The 21,110-nt window shown below is 41.4% G+C and overlaps 1 protein-coding gene across 7 annotated transcripts in view; it reads right to left on the minus strand.

The window, feature by feature from the left end:
• Positions 1 to 13,103: 13,103 nt before the first annotated feature.
• Positions 13,104 to 21,110, minus strand: part of Ncoa2 (nuclear receptor coactivator 2) — a 255,666-nt gene continuing 247,659 nt past the window's right edge. For all 7 annotated transcript variants that reach the window (XM_090338929.1, XM_090338932.1, XM_090338930.1 and 4 more), the window contains one exon: positions 13,104 to 16,973. In XM_090338929.1, coding sequence (XP_090195055.1) covers positions 16,962 to 16,973 — 12 coding nt within the window. In that variant the 3' untranslated portion in view covers positions 13,104 to 16,961. The remainder of the gene's footprint in view (positions 16,974 to 21,110) is intronic.

Genomic DNA, 21,110 nt, shown 5'->3' on the forward strand with positions numbered 1-21,110 from the left:
TGATGAGAAAGTTGGATGCTGGTGGCTTAGAACTGTAATCCTAACAACTCAGGACAATGAAATCGGAGGATTAAGGTTTGAAGCCATCTGGGCAAAGAAATCTGTGAGACTCTTTTCTCCAACTAGGCAGCAAAAAGCCAAAGCCAGAAGTAGAAGTATGGCTCAAGTGGCAGAGCACCAGCCATGATTTAAAAAAGCCTAGGGGCTGGGAGTTGGACCTACTGGTAGAGTGCTTGTCTAGCATGCAGAAGAGGTTCAATTCCTCAGTACCACATACATGGAAAAAGCCGGGAACAGTGCTGTGGCTCAAGTGGTAGAGCTCTATCCTTGAGAAAGACCAAGGACAGTGCTCAAGTCCTGAGTTGGAGCCCCAAACTGGCAAAAAAAAAAAAAAAAGAAAGAAAGAAAGAAAGAAAAAAAAGAAAGAAAGCCAAGATGGGCAAGGAACGTGGTCTAATGCTTGAGTGCTAACCTAGCATGGCCCTAGGTTGGATTCCTCTGTACCACATACACAGAAAAGGCCAGAAGTAGTGCTATGGCTCAAGAGGCAGAACGCTAGCATTGAGCAAAAGTACTCAAGGATCAAGGACAGTGCTCAGGCCCTGAGTTCAAGCCCCAGGAATGTGGGGTAGTAGGAGTCAAGACACAAAGCAGTCCTAAGCTCAAGTCCCAGTATTGACAGCACACACCACACACACCACACACACACACACACACACACACACACACACACACACACACACACAATCTGAAATTGTCTTCCAGGTTTGGAAGAAAACCTGTCCTTGGCTTCGGAGGGCAATTATTGTCTGTTTCTTCCAAGTTTGTCCATGGAAATATAATTCTGAAGAGAAGGTAGAGAAGGCAGCCTTGTTCTCCAGATGTGTGTTCAGGAGTCAATTTCCCTGCAATTGACTTCTGAACCCCACAGGTAGGGGTGTGTGTGTGTGTGTGTGTGTGTGTGTGTGTGTGTGTGTGTGTGTTGAGGTTTGAATAAAGGGCCTCACATTTGTTAGACAGGTGTACTACTATTTGAGTCAAGCACCCAAGACCTGTTTTTCTGAGGTAGGGTCATATGATGTAGCCTAGGATGGCCTGAAATTCATAATCTTCTTGCCCCCACCTCCCTAATGCTGGGATTATAGGCATGCACTGCCATAGCAGGTCCTGGCCCCCCACTTTTTTTGTGTGTGCCATTACTGGGGTTTGAACTCAATGTCTCACTGAGTTACTGCTTGGCTTTTTCTACTCAAGCTGGTGTTCTACCACTTGAGCTACACCTCAACTTCAGGCCTGTGTTACTTAATTGGAGATAGAGTCTTTTCTGCCTCGGCTAGATTGTCTCAAACTGTATTCTTCAGGTAGGATTACAGATGAGAGCCACTAGATTCTAACTGAATTCCATTTTTTCTTTTTTTTGCCAGTACTGGGGCTTGAACTCAGGACCTGGCTGTTCTTAAGCAATTTTTGCTCAAGGCTAGTGCTGTCCCACTTGAGTCACAGCACCATGCCTGGCTTTTTCTATGTATGGTACAAAGGAATTGAACTCAGGACTTTGTGCATGCTAGGCAAGCACTACCGCTAGGCTATACCCCCTGACCTCCACTTTTTAAGCCTGGTGCTTTAAGGTGCATTTAAGGTTCTTTGATCTTCAATTGGGGAATGAACTAATTGGAACTAAAAACAAGAAAAGTTCAAACATGAATTATTCACGTCCCCTAGCATGGACTTCAGTGATTTTTCTCAGGTATATTTTTATAACTCCTCAGTTTATTTCATTAGAACTGGAGGCCAACTATCTGACAGTATTCTAAATTAACTTGTTCACCTGTAACTTTATTAAATGCTATGGAAAGATTATTATTAATGTATCAGTATTTGAACACGTCAACATAGCAGTACTCTTTCCAATGTTTTGAACTCTTTATTGTAATGTATAGAGGGATCACAGTTAAATTTGCCTGTTTTGAACTCTTCAACACTTTATATTTGACCTTTTCCTTGCCTGTGCACAGAAAACAGACATATTCTCCCAAGGACCAGAGATAAATTGCACATAAGAATCCTTCATAGCAAAAACTAAAATATGGGCTGGGAGTTTGGCCTAGTGGTAAAAGTGCTTGCCTAGCATGCACAAAGACCTGGGTTTGATTCCTGGATACCACATGCTTAGGAAAAGCCAGAAGTGATGCTTATGTGGTAGAGTGCTAGTTTCGAGAAAGCCCAAGGACAGTGCTCAGGCCCTGAGTTCAAGCCCCAGAACTGGCAAAAAAAAAAATCATATAAGTGAAGTGGCTTAAATGGGAGCAAATAAGGGAAAATCCCACAAACCAGACACAAATCAGCCAGCATTAAGATTGCTGGAGAGTCTGAGCGGCATGATACCACCCTAGCAAGCACCAAGCCCAAGTATCACTTAATAAATAAACAAGGAAGGAAGCAAGAAAGGGTTGGAGGAAAGAAGTAGAAATGCCAAGATTTCTTTCAATTTTTTTATTGATTGACTGAGGCAGAGTCTCATTATGTGGCCCAGATGGCCTTGACCTTATAACGCTCCTGCCTCAGTCTCCCTAGTGCTACGATGGCTGCATTGCCATACTGGTGTCTTCTAATTTTTAAATAACAAGTCTGTGCTGAGAGTGTGTGGGACAGGTATTTGACCTCAGTTATGCAGTTAGGGATAGAAGGCAACCGGCACAAAAAGCTTACAATGGCCAGAAACAAAGAAAGGACAGAAATCACCTTTTCTGTTCCTGCTCAGGGCAGCAGCTTCCAAGTCCAGGCACCTGTGCTTAGACCTGAGGCAAACAAACAGCAAGCCCTCCCACTTTCATCCAGGATGGGAGGGGCCCAGCGGCACACACAAACACCCAATCAGAAAGGTCTTTGACAGTGAGTGACCATTGCTTAACAAATCAAGGTAAAGATACATCCCCCTAGGGGGAGGGGACTAAGGACCAACTATGGGGGCAAGGGGACAAAAGAAGCCTTGTGCTTCCCCCCCTTCTTGGGGTAACATCGAGTTCCTCCACTTTGGGGAGTTTGCTAATTCTTCCTAGTTTCCTGGTTTCTCTTTTCACCTTCAAAGTTACTGTTTACCTAAAACATGTTCCGGCTTTTTTATTCTTTAAATAAAGTTCATGTGAGCTGAAATACCTCCAACGAGGGCTGAGAACCTCAGTGGAGGTGACTGGTGATCCATTAATTGGCAAGGCTGGAGGGTGCCGGGTGCAGGCTCTGGATAGAACGCAGGAGCCAGCGTTTGCTGAGCGCCAAGGCTGACCTGGACCCGCAGGGCAACTTATGTCAACGTGCTCCATGACAGCTCCACTATTTAATTAGGACAAAGTGAAAGGTTCAACAAGTCATCTATTCTGGGGTGCTTACTGCCCCATCTATCTCCATCAAACATAAAATATAGGTGGCTTAAAAACCTACCAGTTAGGATAAGAAACCAAAACGAGCGAGCCTTGGGCTATGGAATCTCATCTGGGCTCAGGGCTGCAGGTTGAGCAGCCTGGAGGCGGTGAACTGGGCGGACCTAGGGGGCCGCCTACTGGAAGTCTGGTAGTACTGCAGCGCACCAATGACAGGTTCTTTTGTTGTTCGGTTGGTTTGAGTTTGGGAGGGTGAGTTGTTTTTCTCGATCCCAAATAATTCCATTTCCTTTGTTTCGTTTGTTTGTTTTGCCAGTAGCGAACCTTGAACTCAGAGCTCAGGTGCAGTCCTGTGGTTTTTCTCAAAACTTGCGCTCTCCCACTTGACTTCTGGCTTTCTGGTGGTTAATTGGTAATAGATATTAAGTCTCATGGACTTTCCTGCATGAGCTGTCTTTGAACCTCAATTCCCAGATCTCAGCCTCTTGAGTAGGTAGGATTAGAGGCGTGAGGCACCAGGGTCCAGTGGACACATGTGTACTTTAATGGTATTTGTTGATGCTGTTCTAACATTTTAAGTTGTTCTTAAGAAGCATCATACAGGGTGACAAGAGCTGCTTACCAACAATGTTCCAGACCTTGGTTTCATTGCTCAGGACAGCGAACTAAAAACAAAACTTTTTTTTTTTTTAAAGAGGCCAATCTTTCTATAAGGTAGTTAAGGAGACATAATAGAGTCATAATAATTCGGCACTTAGTCTATGGGGTCAGAAGCCAAGAGGGAAATACTCACCGTGCTCACCCCCCCCCCCCGTGACCCCCTCCCCAGCAGCACAGGGTGAGGATGGGACGCTTGGCTGCTACAATGTTCCCTATGCAGAGCTGCCGGGGCTCTGGAGGCAGCAGGTGTTCCGATTGGCTCTAGCTGCTCCTATCCACTAATGCTAATTCCTTTGTCTGGGAAGTGGACCTCCTAGTCCAGTCGCTCCAGAGTTCATGTGCTCCCTCAGGCTCTTCTTGCTTGCCTCCAGTGTGACTCCCTTGAACCCCCTGCCCCCGCCCTGCCATCTGCCTCTACGATCCTGAGGCCAGCTCTATTTCCTTGGCCCCCTCCTGTGGCCCCTTGACTTCTTGGAAGCCTCCTATCCTCACTCATGGGCAGTGGAGCCACAGCACCCACTTGAGTGTGCCCTCTCACACTGGGCTGTCAAAAGCCCCACCGCCCCAAGAAGCCAGGTCTGGTTACTCAGTGCGTTATTCCTAAGTATTCTTGAATCCATTTTTTTTTTTAGAATCCATTATTATATATATGGTTACATAAGTCAGATAAAGAATACATTTCTTTTTTTTAAAGGAATACATTTCTTTTCAGATGTCATCCTTTCCCTCGATCTCTCTGTTTTGGCCTCCCATCCCTACTCACAAGGTGTCTAGTGCGTTTTCAACACAGCATCCAGCGCGTATCATCACTACATCTGTTCACCTTTGGGCTCTCGGTGTCTGTGTCCCCCTTTACCCTCTCAAAGACAGATAAACAAATGAGACAAGAAGTGAAGAAAAAAAAAAAGAAAAAAAAACCCTCTTGTTTCTATTTCCTGAAGTTCATTTTTTATTTTATATGGTCAAGGGCACACAGGCATTGTGCCTTTGTGTTCTTCTCCTACGATTTTCCTCCTTTGATTTGTTCTAGAGCCATCCATTTTCCTGCAAATGATGTATATTTTTTTTCTTAACGGTTGTGTGAAATTCTTTTGTGTATAAACACCACGTATTTTGGATCTGTTCATCTTATACGGCATTCGGGCTTTATCCATTAACTATTGGAACAGTGCAGCAATGAACATGGATGTACAGGTGTCTTCACAGTGTCCTGGCTTGTGATGTTCTACGTAGCTACCTGGGAGTGATTTGGCTGGGCCTCTTGGTATATCGTTTTAAAAACATCATCTTATTCACCCTAGAGAACTATCCAAAAACACTTGCCTCTATGAGAAAGCACTGGCAAGAGTGGCTTCACTTGGGGATGTGAGTCTCTCTTTGGAAGAGGCAAGTGAGAGGAAAATGGTCAGTCCTTGGGGCAGACAGAACACAGAGGCAAGAGGTTGAGAAGCCACAGGCTTCTCCAGGGGTGTCAGCACTAAAGCTCTTAGAAAGCAGACACTGTAGCTGGGACTCCCTCTTCTGGTGGCTGGCTCTGTTAGCTTAGTGTCTGGGGCCCCCCAGTGGGGAAGCACTCCAGCCTTCTGCATAAGGTTTGTAGTCACTGTAGAATATTTATGAAGGTTAGCAAGGTGGACACGCAGCAGCAGCAGCAGTGGCTGGCACCGACTGGGCAAGCTGCAGTGCACACCACTGTGCCTGGGCCCAGCTTTCACTCGGCCACCCTGGCTTCTCTGCACATGTTCCCAGCCCGTTCTGCGAAAGCTGATGAGGAGCCGGCTGCTGTCATCTGGCTGAGTCGTTTTGTCTACTTTATAGTTCGCGGGTGGGTGTGAACATGCCATTGAAAACTCTTCAGACTGTTACCCATTTCCCACAGGAGTGTCATGTGACTCTCCCTGAACTCCCGGGTGACAATCTTCCAGTTTCCTTACAACTTTCCTATCAGCCAACGGTCAGACCATTGGCTATTGGCCAGCAACGCACTCACCTTGGGCCATTTTCCTTAGGCTTACAGTGATCTATCTTTCCTCTATCTATCACCAGTATTTATCATCTATCTATACATGTATCTATCATCCACTTCTCTATTCTACTACCAACTACCCATCAATCAATCAATGTATAATCTATCTCTTGTCTATTTAACACTATCATCTACCTATATGTCTACTGTTGTCTATTCATCCTTTGGGCTGTCTGTCGGTCTATCTACCTACCTACCTCTTATCCTTGTGCTGTCTCTCTTTCTAGCTATCAATCTAGCCCCCCTCTCTCTTTTTTTGTAGCACCATCATTGGGAAGTTTGTTCTCGTTCAGGGCCCATCTCAGTGTAGCTGAGGTGTGTTTTCAGTGTGTATGTTAAGCTTGGGATTATCTTCTTTTAGCTAGTCGTATGGAATCCTCGGGTGAGGGTGACACTGCTTCATCTGTGGCAGGGGCCTCAGACATCTGGGCGAACTGTGCATGCACACGCACGTGTGCACACACACACACATGCATATAGTATCATGTATCATTTGCATTTTATGATTACCACTTTATAACATGATGTTTCCAACAGAATCCAGTTCACAGCAATTAGTTACAGATGTGTGGTAAGTCACTGTTTTCTGGTCAAGTCTTCTGTTTTTACCAGGGACCACTAAGCTGTCAGCAACTGTGAAGAATTAGCCCACTGTATCTATAGATTCAATCAGTTATATATTGAAAATAACTGAAGCCAGGTGCTGGTGGCTCATGCCTATAATTCTAGCTTTCAGGAGGTTGAGATCTAAGGCTCATGGTTGAAAGCCAAGCCAGCAGGAAGGTCTGTGAGACTCTTATCCTCAATTAACCACCAGAAAACCAGAAGTGGTACTGTGGCTCAAAGTGGTAGAGCACTAGCCTTGAGCTGAAGAGCTCAGGGACAACGCCCAGGTCCAGAGTTCAAGCTCCACGACTGACAAAGAAAAAATTGAAGATACAGCTAAAGTGGTAGACTACCAATAGTGAGTGAAGAAACCAAGTCAGAGGTTGAGGCACTGACTTCAAGTCTCAGTGTCAGAAAAACAAAAGAGGGCTGGTGGCATGCTTAGCAGCAGATCAGCTGACTAACAAGCGCAAGACCCCGAGTTCAGGAGTTCAAGTCCCACATCTAACAACAAAAAAAGATATTTGAAGTCAAGTGCATGTTCTTTCATAGGTGAACATTAGATCTACAATGCAAACATGTGAGTTGAAGGTATGGATCAGTTGGTAGAGTACTAACTAATGAGTGAAAGTGTCATGTATTGAGTTCAAGTCCCAGTGTAGGACTACCCCTCACAAAAAAGAAAAGTGAAATATGAACTTGTGTAATGTATATAGGTTTACACACAAATAAAGGGTAGTATACTTAAGGGACCAGACCAAAGGTACAATTCCTTTGAACAAATAATGAATTTTTTTTAAATCAAAATACCAAGAAGTGGAAACCTGTTGGGGGTGGTTATCGGGGGACATGGGAACTGCAGGAGAAAGGGTAAACAAATGCAATTATTACATGAGAACTGAACTATGTACTTTGAGGGTAGGGATGGGGGGATGGAGGAGAACAAAGGAAGGGATGACATTGGCCAGAAGCCTTGTGCTCACCATCGGACTTATGGGGTCATAATTTTTGGGGGCAGCTACTTATGAAGATGATGGTTCAAAGCCAGCTCTGTCAGGAAATTCGATTGGATTCTTATCTCCAAAAGCTGGAAGAGGATCTGTGGCTTAAATGGTACAGTGCCGACCAAGAAAAACAAAAACCAATGTAGGAACTGTTTACAAGGTATTTACATTGTATCAACTATTGTATGTAATCCCGAGATGGTTTAAAGTCTACAGGAAGTCTTCACATGAACACTTCATCATTTATAGAAGGGACCAAGTATCTGTAGATTTTGTATCTTTGGGGCTTCTGGAAGCTGATTGACTCCCACAGATAATGGACTATTCTCTGCTGCAGATGACATGTGATCTGATTCTCTCAGCAGAATTCACCCCACATCTATTCCAGCTCCTGACTGCTTCTTCCACTGGTTTTGAAAATCAGATTGCAGGACCCTCTCCACAGTGGCCTGGGCCTGTTGCCCAAGCCTTTCCTCTGCTGCAGCTGAGTATCCTCTTGCGCCACCTGGTGGTTACTGGAATCACCTTCCACTGTGTGGAAGAGCTTGAACAGTGTCCGGTGAATGGAGAATGCTCTCTCCAGAGCCCAAATGGCCGCACCAGTGCTGTGGTAAGTTGAGAGGCAAGTTTGCCCTTTGTGCTGCATGGGGACTGTGTGTAGTGGCCTTCACTATAAGGTGATCTGGGCATTGCCATTGGGAGCCACAGATGCTACCTATTGGCTGAGTTCCCTGGGATGCTCTTATCTTGTGGAGGCACTCAGGCTGGAGAGTTGACGGGGTGAAGAGGGACCCCTATTTCCACCTCTGCCCCTGTTAAACCTTTGTGGAGAAGAGGCCTTCATTTCCTCTGCTTAGGCAAGGGAACTTGTTTGATGGAGCAGAAGCACCCCCCCCATGGGCCTGTGGTGTGTGGCCTGCAGAGCTGTGCATGTCTGCCTCATCACTGTCATGGTACTCAGTTTCCTCAGGCCTGCAAAACCAGCTACCATCCTTTCCACCTGCCTTGCAGTTTCAGGTTTTGCTGGTCTTCCTGCCTGGATGGCCCTTGTCCTTGTGTGTTTATGGCTTTCTAAAGAGGCCTTTGTACTTGGGCCCCAGTAACTGTAATTCTAGCTACCCAGAAGGCTGAGATCTGAGGCTTGAGGCTTCAAGCCAGCCCAGGCAGAAAAGGCTATGAGACTGTAATCAGTCAACAAAAATTCAGAGTGATTGGTCAACTTATGAACACACGCAACTATCATGTATGTTTGTCCATGTGCTTAGTAATTTTTCAAAATACAAGAGCAAAGTAATATAATTAAAATGGAGACTTCTCAAGATGGAGAGAAAACCAGATGAAAATAAAGGATCACTGGGCCGGGAGTTTGGCCTAGTGGTTAAAGTGCTTGCCTAGCATGCATGAAGACCCGGGTTCGATTCCTCGGTACCACATACATAGAAAAAAAGCCAGAAGTGGTGCTGAGGCTCAAGTGGCAGAGCTCTAGCCTTGAGAAAGTCCAAGGACAGTACTCAGGCCCTGAGCTCAAAGCCCAGGACTGGCAAAAAAAAAAAATAAATAAAAAAAAATAAAGGATCACTTTCGTGCTGTTTACTATGTTGAAAGTTAATGATATAATATGCAGAATTAACCTAGCTTATATGCATGAGACAAAGAAAACAAGGATTATCTAAGATTAAGGGATATAATGAGTCATTTTGAAGATACGTTAGCTCCTACTAGAAGCCAAATTTGACAGAACTAAGAACCACAAGCTGTAGTGTGTGTGTGTTGGAAGTGCTGGGAATTGAATCTAGCATTTATGAATATCAGGTAAGCTCTACCACTGACTTCCACCCCCACCAGTAAGAAGGGGAAATTATAATTCATGGGATACGCAGATAGAATAGAATTGTGGGATACTGTTGAAAGCAGCAAACAGAAAATTTATAGCCTTGAAGTTAATAAATTAGAATAAGGTTGGAAATGGAATGCTTCAAATTCAAGAAGTTAGGAAAAACAAACTATATAAACTAGGAAGAGCCAAAGCCAAGTATCAAGGAAACCAAAGCAACAACAAAAAAATTTAAATACACATACGGGGGATTATACCTAGGAGAGAGTGCACGCCAGACAGATCTTACAAAGTTTGCTTCAACACCTACGCTGGGTGCCAAAGCATTCCTATTCTTACCCCACCCATGGTTATCTTTGTGACAATGATTAAACGTTTTCTTGATGCCTGTCCTAGGGCTAGAATTCAGAACTGGCACGGTCTCTAAGCTTTTTTGCTCAAGGTTAGTGTTCTACTACTTGAGCCCCTGCTATACTTCAAGTTTTGGTGGTTAATTAGAGACCAGTCTCATGAACTTTCGTGTCCAGGCTGGTTTCGAACTGTGACCTTTAGATCTTAGCCTCCTTGTGTAGCTAGGATTACAGATAGATAAAAAATGTCTCACTTTTTGTTTGTATCTGGCAACTTGTGATGCTAAACAATTTTTTTTTTTTGGTCATGGGGCTTGAACTCAGGGTCTGAGTACTGTCCCTGAGTTTTTTTTTTCTCAAAGTTAGCACTCTACCATTTTGAGCCAAGTGCCACTTCCAGTCTTCTGGTGATTAATTGGCAGTGTCATATCGGCTTTTCTGCTCCTGCTGACTTTGGTGATCCTCAGATCCCAGTCTTGGGGTTTGAACTCAGGGCCCGGGAACTATCTTTGGATACTTTCTGCTCAATGGCAGGCCTCAGCCACAGCACGACTTCCTATTTTTTGTGTATGTGATACTAGAAACTCAAACCCAGGGCTTCGTTCATGCTAGGCAAGCACTCTTCCACTAGGCCACGCTCCCAGCCATGTGTAGACTATTTTTTAAGTATTGTAATAATGTTACTGTTTTATGTTCACATTTTTGGCAATAGGGCTTAAATTCATGCTTGAATCAGGCAGGTTATCTACCCTTTGAGCCATTCTCTCAAGCCTGTGGGTATTTTTTTTTTTTTTTTTGCCAGTCCTGGGCCTTTAACTCAGGGCCAAGCACTGTCCTTGGGCTTTCTCAAGGCTAGAGCTCTACCACTTGAGCCACTGCACCATTTCTGGCTTCCCCTCCCCTCTATGTATGTGGTACCGAGGAATTGAACCTGGGTTTTCGTGCATGCTAGGCAAGCACTTTACCACTAGGCCAAACTCCCAGCCTCGCCTATGGGTAAAGAATGCTTTCACTTTATTGGGCATGATGATTCATGCCTGTAATCCCAGCACTCAGGAACCTGTGAAGCAGGACTGCAGATTTGAAGACAACCTAGACTACAAAGTGAGGTCCTGTCTCAAACAACAAAAAAAGTCTTTACATCTCCAACATTGTAAACATATCCTCATTTCTACTGTATTATGTTTAGCTTGGCTGATCTATCTGGCATGCGACCATGGAAGGATACATAGCTTTTGCTTTCTCCTAACCAAATACTAACCACTTCAGCTCCTTCTAGAATGATTAATACGGATTAGAAATGGAATCTTAATTCTATAATATGCTTACATTTATGCAGCAGTCTCTTTTGAGCTCTGTTCTGATGTATCCTATTACCTAATACATTGTTTTGTTACAATCTCTTCATCCCTTTCTTAAGTTTTCCCTTATGTGTTTTTCCAGTAGCATTTTTTTGGGGGGGGGTAGGAGGGGGTGTCCTGGGACTTGAACTCAGGGCCTGGGTACTATCCTGGAGCTTCTTTTGCTCTAGGCTAGCACTCTACCACTTGAGCCACAGCATCACTTTTGGCTTTATTTATGTGGCAATGAGGAATCAAACCTAGGGCTTCATGCACTCTACTATTAAACCACATGACCCGCCATCCAGTTGTTCTATCTTTTGGATGCTGATGGAATTGTGATGACTTTGAGGCCTGGGTATTCCTGGGTTCATGGCATGGCTCCATTGTTTTTTCCTTAAAGGTGTAATTCTATTTGATAAGCACTATAGTATCTGGTTGGTCACTGTGAAGAAGCTATTTAGGAAATAAGATTTATACACTAATTAGGGGAAAGGGATGGGAAGATATCACTGGGTGCTGATAGAGAAGTAAATTCTGGTGCGTGATTTCAAGTTCAGGGAATGAAATGATAGTATAGGAAATGATAGTAAAGTATATATTTCAAAACGATAGATGAGCCAAGAGCTGGTGGCTCATGTTTATAATCTTAGCTACTGCAGAGGCTGAGATCTAAGGATCACAGTTTGAAGCCAGTTGGTCAGGAAAGTCCATGAGACTGTTATCTCCAATTAACCATTAAAAGGCTGAAAGTGGAGTTGTAGCTCAAGTGGTAGACTGGCACAAACAAAACAAAACAAAACAAACCGAGAAAGTTAGAAGAACTGATTTTGAATGTCTTTTTTTTCTATAAACAATGATATTTGAAGATGTATGTTTACCCTGATTTAAAGTCCACACAAAAGAAAAAAAGAAAAAAGAAAAAAATTACACAATGTATAATGTATTGGCGCATTACATGGTACTCCATAAATACATACAGTTATACATGTAGACACCTCACATGGCACTCCATAAGTATTTACAATTTTATGGATCAGCTACATAAATTAAAAGCATTGTCTATTAGTGTGGTAGACATTATTGATATTTGAATATTCTAGCCATCTGAATGGACATTTTCATCATTCCAAGAGTTAGGCAACTGGTTCTTTCAGGTTTGTGTATTTTTCTCTTCCATTCCTAGGGTTAGTATTTAATTTCTTAGCATTTCGCTGTGGACTTTGAACTCAAGGTCTCACACTTGGTAGAGAGGCAGTAAGCCATACTTCACTTCTAGCTTTACTTGATACTCTTTTCCTTTCTTTTAATCTGTTAACACAGTTAGTGGCATTGGTAGCTTTTTTCTAATCTTTCATCTTGTTTTGTGTTTTTGAAAAACATAACTGCAGAAATATGTCCAATTGCTACTTCTCCTTGCTGCTGGCCACTGCAAAACTTGTCAGGACCTGGTCCTCTTCAGGCTATCATCTGTAAAAGCTCAAAGACTTCAGAGGAAAAAGAGAAGATACACATACAATTTCAGATTGTCTTTGCGAGTATTTCAGAGTTTATGACCTGAGTTTTAGGAATTATACTTGCACTGTTGACCAGTTATTACCAGATCAATCTACTAACCTTTCATGCACAAAAAAGCTAGTCAAAGTTCACGTTATTTTCATAGATTTGGGGAAGTAAAAAGTAGAAGAGAATGGTGAAAACAGGAGGAGCATCATTCGTAATTAATTCACTTAGGGACAAAATCGACCCATCTAGGCGTTCTTCTTGGTTTTAAATCCACAATCTGTAAAATGGGTTCCTGAGAAAACGCAATGCTAAAGTGCTGTGAACATGAACTGCCCCCACTGGGGTAAAAACCTCCTAAAGGACAAGAAAGGTATTTTTTTATTCAAATGCAATTACCAAAGAAGATACAATATAACTATATTAAAATCTCTAAAGCCATGTAAAACCCGAAGGCATTAAAATTTATTAAATGATGCAATAACAACAGAAATCTTTATTTACAATAGCATTATTTAACATCAAATAAGCAAAAAGCATCAGCAAAGCAATATTAACTTGCATAAATGTATTTAAAATTTCTCTGAATATATCTACCTTTGCATAAACTGCTCACACTAGAAATACAAACATCAATGCAGTGAACGAAGTCATGTTCAGCGTTAACTCCATTTTGAAAATAAATCACAACCTGAACACTGTACGCTTTCTCCTGAAGAACCATAGTTAATATATTGCTTAATTTTACCCTTGTATAATCTTTTCATATACACACATCTCAGATGCAACTTCATGAGGAACTGTACAAATAAAACCCACAAATGACAAAGAAAAAAAAGACAGTTAAAGGTTTGCAGAAATGTACCATCATCACTACTCAGGAACATAAAGGGTAAGTGATGATGCACGTATTCAAAAATTGTACACAATTCACTATACAAATATAATACATCGGACAGCTATGTAGGAATATACAAGACTGAAAAACAGATCTAAGGCATTATGCTAGATTTTAGCATTTTGAGGTTCTTGCACATAGCTTTTACCTGTAGTAAGAAACTTAAAAGATTTTGTTTTAGTCTATAAAGAAACACCAGGGAGAAAATTCTAATTAAAATCGAAGCCACTACAGTAATTTTCTTTTGTGCAGAGAATGCTTTGCTCTTAGGCAGCATACTACCATATAAACACTAGAAAATTTTAAATTCACACCAACAATTAATGGCTTAAGTTGCATTTCAAAATTGATTGTGTATCTTTGGGTTCTGCAAGTGGATCTGTGCCACCCAGTTCATGTGTTAAGCCCATATGAACTCCATTTTTAAACACAGATTAAAAATTGCATTATATAAACTGCAAAAACATTGCTTTCAATTATTACAGGCCATAAGAGATACACGTTGGGGAGGGGTCTTTTGGTCTTCCAGTCAACCGAATTCATTGTAGTAAAACAGCCCACTTCACTTTTTAACCTTACCACATTACATGAACACTTAAATGGATTTTACAACCTAGTTAATGTATGTATACTTTCACATTATGTTTTTCACATTTAGTAATATTAAGTAAAACACTGATTATTTCTTCTATTAAACAAAAACCAAGTACTCAGTCTAACAAATTTCTTGTGTACAGCATGAGAAATACTGATAACCAAGGGAACTGATTTGGCTTTTGCTTCTACAGTGATCAATATGATCAGAGGATTACTTCACTAATTTTCTTTTCCTAATTAGATGTAAAACAAAAAATCCATTACTTGATCTGAACCACAAAATAACTTATATTCTCTTTCCCTTTCAAGACACATGGTCATGAATTATTCTACACTGCCAGTACAACAGGTTTGGTTTGCAGGTTTATCTGATATGGGATGGATGTTACAACACAGGACCGATGGATAAACAGTGAAGGATATGTGGATATTTTGGGGGTGAATTATAGTGAAAAGGGGCTTAAAACTCAAAACCCAACATATGTGGTTTAAATTCCATTTTCACTTTTGTGCTGAGTGAAGTTAAAAGACACCCAAATTCACATCTATTTCTAACAATTAACTTATAAAGTGGTCACTTTATGTTGTGTACCACAGGGGCCTCTTGGCTTGGATGAGGACTGGAGTTCGGGCCCATACCTGCTTGTCTTGCCATCTCAGCTGGGCAACCCAACAGTTTGGTGGAGAAGAGTAGAGCCTTGGAGGGGTCATGTGAACCAGAAGTGCCATTCCTTGGCCACCTCCCTGTACTGAGGCCCCTCTCATGGTGGAAAGGTATCGAAATGCAAATTTCTAGAAGCTTTCTTTAGTATGGAGCAACACTTTCAGACTGTGTACTTACCATTTCTCTTTGGGCTGTATCTCTTTCCATATTCCCATACTTTGCAGATAGAAAGAGATAGAAGTATAAATAAAGGGGGTAGTTTATACATTATTTTTTTTACCCTGCCACAAATCATCAAATTTCAAGGGGGGGAAAAAAACTTGTCTGTTCCTAAAAAGCCTGGCTAATGCAATATTATAAAATGCTTTGCTTTTTAGACATCAAAAAGATATCATTGTGAAATTTAGGTAAGAAAGTATGTGTACTAGGGTTGCGGAGATAATAGCTCAAAAAAGGTCACCAGTTTCTTGATATCGTGTTGTCTGAAACTGAGCTCAGTTAATAAAAGACTATCCCCCAAGGAGTGGGCAAAAAACAACAACAAAAAAACCCCCAACAACCATAAAAGTGGCCTGCTTAGTCACATGGAGTCTTCCTAAGGTTCATTAAGAAAGAATATAAACATATAAAAATCAAGAATTTGTTCCTACAGCGGCTGCATATCATATAGATTAGATAAATGATTTATGAGCAGAATCACAAGGTTTAGAAAATAAAAAGTCTTAAACCTACAAATTAGGTCTAATCAAGGCATTGATATCCTTTACAAAACACCTTTAGGAGACATAGCTATGAAGATATCTAATTTAATACTGAAGTACCTCATTTTTGAGTCAATTCCACAATATGTATACCTCACAAAAATTATACAATTAAAACACTTAAGTTCAGAACTTAAATTATTGCTTGTTTACATATAAATTGGATTTTGTGTACCTTACAAAACTTCGGCTTAGTACTTCTAAAAAACAAAATAAAAATCACATAGCAGAGGTGAGATCTGCGGTCATGTCTGCAGTCGATTTCAATACACAAGGGATTTCCCCCATTTTGGAGGCCAGTGTTGCCGGGAACAGAATGGTCACGCTTCCAAAGCAGGTGTCTTAGTTTGATTGGAACAAAGGCTTAACTTCACTGCTCTCTTTGCCAGTATGTTTTTTTTTTTTTCTCTGAAATTCAATAATTAGTAACTGATGAGTAGCTGGCAAGACATTTATGGGAGTGAAGGGCTTACCTGGCTTCTGTAGCTTATATGGTGTTGAAGAAGCAAGGGGCTAGGGCTGGCAGAGGGGCAGGGTGAGAATGAGGGAAAGGGAAATGCTGTCACATCATTATAAAGGAAACTCAATTTAGAATCTCTATTCATGATTTAGGTAAACTAGTTTGCTTTTAACAATGAGAACAATGGAACAGATACTTGTGAATATTAACAGCCTCTTGCAGGCTCCTTTCCATCTGTTCAGCAAATGGAGACTGCAATGTGGTCTTTAGACTTTCTGTAAAGTTGCAACTAGGACTCTCGGTACTCTCTTATATCTGTACCTACAGTGCTGTCCATGTGTCTGCCCTGCTTCCTTCCCCAATGCAAGCTTTAGCATCAGACACCTTTCATGTTATTTTCAAGAATTCTTTTCTCTTTTCCCAGATGAGACCGTCATATTCTGAACTAGACTAATCTGATTAGCAGGGAAAACAAAGCAAGAAACCAGTGTCTGAAACTGAACAGGAACAGAATGAGAGCATGGTTCTCCTTCAATACACACATTAAATACATTCAATCTGACATGGGATGAAGTTTGCCTGTCAACATTTACTTTGCAGGAGAGATCTAAGTTGCACTAAGGTGAATGCAGTGAACAGACTGAGCGACGGTCTGGACGCGGCATGGGGCTGTCAGGAGAGGAGGTGGCTCCTCCAGTGGCGGCAGCCAGCGCATGCTCCGCACTGGGGCTGATGCCCAGCTGTCCGCTGATCAAGCTCTGGGAGAACTGGCCACAGGCCAGGTGGGTCAAAACAAAGAGACGCAGCTTTCTGGACTGCTAAGTGTTTTGAGCAAGTGAGCCTGGTCAGCTGAAGAAAGAAGCAACCAGCTACCTTCATGGTCAGCAGTATTTCTGTAGGAGAACACACAAAGGAAGTTATAAAATACAAACATTTTTTTGGTTAGGTAGGATTTGAACTCAGAGTCTCACCCTTGCTAGGCTGGAGCTCTACCACTTGAGGCCTGCCTCTAGTTAGTCCTAATATCTGAGTTTCTGATGAAACCATCACATATTTCATCACAAAAATATCCAATGACCTGATTATTCTAAATAATGCCAGTCAGCAAGGCCTCACCTGAGTTTACACGACTGGCACAGCGAGTCTGTTATGCTGTTGTTCCAAGCACATCCTTGTCCAATTTCATTTCTCCCACAAACACTGCTGATGAACACAGTTGCTAAATACCCTTGATTTTTGGCAACATACAGCCCAGGAGGGCTGCCATTTCCTAATCTATCCCCAAGCTTACACAAATCCATCGGTAAAAAAGGATCTGAGTAGAAGGAGAACAAGAACAACAACAAGAACAACAACAACAGAAAACCATTTAACCTATAATCTTAGCTCAGAGGATCATGGTTCAAGGCCTGGGCAAAAAGTTTGTGAGGCCTATCTAACCAATAAAAAGCTAGACTGACTGCATCCTTCAGAGGAGGTTGCTCACTATGAAAATCTCCAATAAAACTAGAAGATATCCACCCTAAACAGATGCACAAACCAGAACTCCAAAATACACAAAAAAACTGAAAAAAAAAATCAAGGCAACATAATGACTTCTCAGTAACCAAATCCAAAGATAATAAAATTGTTGAAACGTGAATGTAGGGAGAAAATGGACATTCAAGCATATGACACATAATTCCAAACAGGCGTGATCAGAAAAGAACAATGCCACGAGTCATTACAAGAAAATAAAAGTGCTCAAAGCTGGTTGCTGGTTATGTTCAAATACAAATTGAACAAGAGTCACAAACGTAGAACTGATATAATTCAAGCTCGGAAAAGAAATCCTAACAACAACAGCAACCAAACAACATGCCAACCAAGATTACTATACTCAGAAAAGTTGAAGGAGAACTAAAAATCGTCCATGATAAGCATAATCAAAAGTAAAATGACTACTAAGCCAGCATTGTGGAAGGTATCTAAAAGAAAAGGGTGTACAAAAGGGAAGAAAGGTATACATAAGCAGGAGAGTTCTTAGCAGAATAAATAAATGAGAAATAGGAACAAACTAAATAGTATTAAATCAGTAAATCAGCAAACTTCTAAGACAAAGTTAGAAATTAAGCATCTCAGTAATAATCCTGAATGTGAAGTTTCTCTCTGTCTCTGTCTTGGAGCTGCCAATGAGGCTTGAACTCAGGATCTCATTTGGATTTTTTGCTGAAGATTGGTGCTTTCCCACTTACATCACAGTTCCAACTTGCTGCTTAACTGGAGATAGGAGTTTTAGGGTTGTGCTGTCTACCGAGGCTGGCTTCAAATCACAATCCTCAAATCTCAGCCTGGGTAGTCAGGATTGTAGGCCTGGGTCACTAGTGTCTGGCTTAAAAGTCTTAAGTCTCCAATTAAAAGATGAACGGATGAATGATAACCTCCCCAAAACAAAACAAAACAAGAGGCCAGTTGTTTTATGTCCTACATATTCAAGAAACTAAGATCCGAGGACCCATCTTGGACAGATAAATCCAAGAGACTCTTGCCAGTTAACCGGCAAAAAACCAGAAGTAGAAGAATGGCTTAAGTGGTGTAGCTCCTGCCTAGAGATTAGCTCAAGGGAAGTACCCAGGCACTGAGTTTAAGCCCCAATATTGCCACCAAAACAATCATCAATAACAACAATCAAAATTTAATCATTTGCTGCCCACAAGAAACTCACCTGACTCTATTCTTCCTTAATAAAGTGCTTGATTCTCAGTCAGAATAGTAAGGCAAGAATGACAGAGAAGGAAAGTCAAGTTATCCCTATCTGCAGAGATGGTCCTATACTTAAAAGACTAAAGTCTCCACTAGAAAACTCAGATTTAATTAAACATCTTTGGCAAAGTAGCAGAATATGGAAATTAACGAACATACATGAATCAGTAGCTTTTTTAGATAAAATGATGAACAGAGAAAAAAATCAGGAAAACAGTACCGTTCATAATAGCTTTTACAAAAGCACCTAACCAAGGAGTTAGAACCTTTAACATTCATGGATGAATTCATAGTGTGAAAATGTCTACATTATGGGAAGTAACCTACAGATTCACTGCAATTGTCCATCAAAACTCCACTAGAGGGGCCAGGAGTTTGGCCTAGTGGTAGAGTGTTTGCCTAGCATGCATGAAGACCTGGGATCAATTCCTCAAAACCACATACACAGAAAAAGCTGTAGTACTATGTCTCAAATGGCAGACCACTAGCCTTGAGAAAAAAAAAAAAAAAGCCCAAGGAAAGTGCTCAGGTCCTGAGTTCAAGCCCCAGGACTGGGAAAAGAAACAAACAAAAAAATCCCCATGACAACAAAAAAACCTCCAATGGAATTCCTTACAGATGTAGAAAAAGTGTTCCTAAAATTTATATGGAAACACAAGTAACTCTAAATAGTTAAAGAAATTCTTACCAAAAAGTACTGTGCACTGGTGGCTCACACCTGTTAGCCTAGATACTCAGGAGGCTGAGATCTGAGGATAGCATTCAAAGCCAGCCAGGTGGGCACAAAAGTCCCAATTAACCACCAGAAACCAGGAAGTGGCATTGTGGCTCAAGGGCTAGAACACTAGCTGAAGAGCTGAGGGACAGCATTCAGGCCCAGAGTTCAAGCCCCATGACCAACCAAAAAACAAATGGAAAAAAAAAGGACTGTGCTGAAGGTATTACAATATCTTAAATTATAATGCAAAGCCATAGTAATAAGAACAGCACAATCTTGGAACAAAAAGAGACATATAGACTAGTGAAATAGAGCAAAGGACAGAGGAATAAATTTGGCAGCTAATACTACCCAATTCCCAATAAAGGTGCTGAAAATACACTGAAAGAAAAGATAGCTGCTGGAAAAATTCCATAAACACATGTAGAAGACTGGACTTAGAACACTATCTTTCACACTGCACAAAATCAATTAAAAATGGATCAAAGACCTTAATGTAAGACTTGAAACTTTGAAACTACTAGAAAACCAGTAGGAAAAAATAGGGAGAAACACTTCAAGACAGAAGCATAGGTAATGACTTTCTAAACAAGATTCCAACAGCTCCAGAAATGAGCAAGAATTGACAAACTTCACTTATTAAATGAAAAATCCAACAAAAAAATCCAACCAATAAACAGGCAAATGAACTGGACAGTTCAGACTACTTCAAAAGAAATAGTACCACAAAAAGACAAATATTCCATATCTTAGCCATTAGGGAAACACAAATCAAAACTATACTGAGCTGGGCACAGTAGCTCACACCTGTAATCCTAGATACTCAGGTGACAGACCTAAGGATCTGTGGTTCAAAGCCAGCCCCGGCACTAAGAATGAGAGACTCTTATCTCCAATTAATCACTAGAAAATGGGCAGTGGCACTGTGGCTCCAGGATAGGGCAGTAGCCTTGAGCTGGAGAGCTCAGGGAAGGACCCAGGCCGAGTTCAAGCCCCATGACCCACAACAAAAACCAAAACAAAACAAACTATACTAAGATTCCATCTCATCCCAGGCAAAATGGCCATAAAAAAACTCCTACACAACAACAAATGTTGGCAAGGATATGACAAAAACAAACCCTTATACACCAGTGCTGGTGCAATCAACTGTGGAAATCAGCATGAGATTTCCTCAAAAACTAAAAACAGAAATACCACTCACTGGTATATATTGGGGAAAAAAATCTAAATATATGATAGATACATGTAACCTGTGTTTACTGCAATACTACTGACAAAACCCAAGTTATAGAATTAACTACATCCTTATCAAAAGATAAAATGTTGTGCCTATACATAATGGGGTTTTAGTCAAAGAATAGTGAGATAATTGTCATTTATGGAAAAATGGATAGAACTGAAAACTGAGGTAAGTGAACAGGCCAAACTCAGGCAGATGAATGGCTTCTCTCATATTTGGAATCTAGATCTAAATATGTATATGCATTTCACACACACGCACATACACCACACTCAAGAGACTATTTGGAGAGAAGAAAGGAACTGGTGGCAAAGGGGTAACATCAGG

This window comes from Megascapheus bottae, chromosome 9 (genome assembly GCF_031878675.1).
Source record: "Megascapheus bottae isolate mThoBot1 chromosome 9, mThoBot2.hap1, whole genome shotgun sequence".
Lineage (NCBI taxonomy): Eukaryota > Metazoa > Chordata > Mammalia > Rodentia > Geomyidae > Megascapheus > Megascapheus bottae.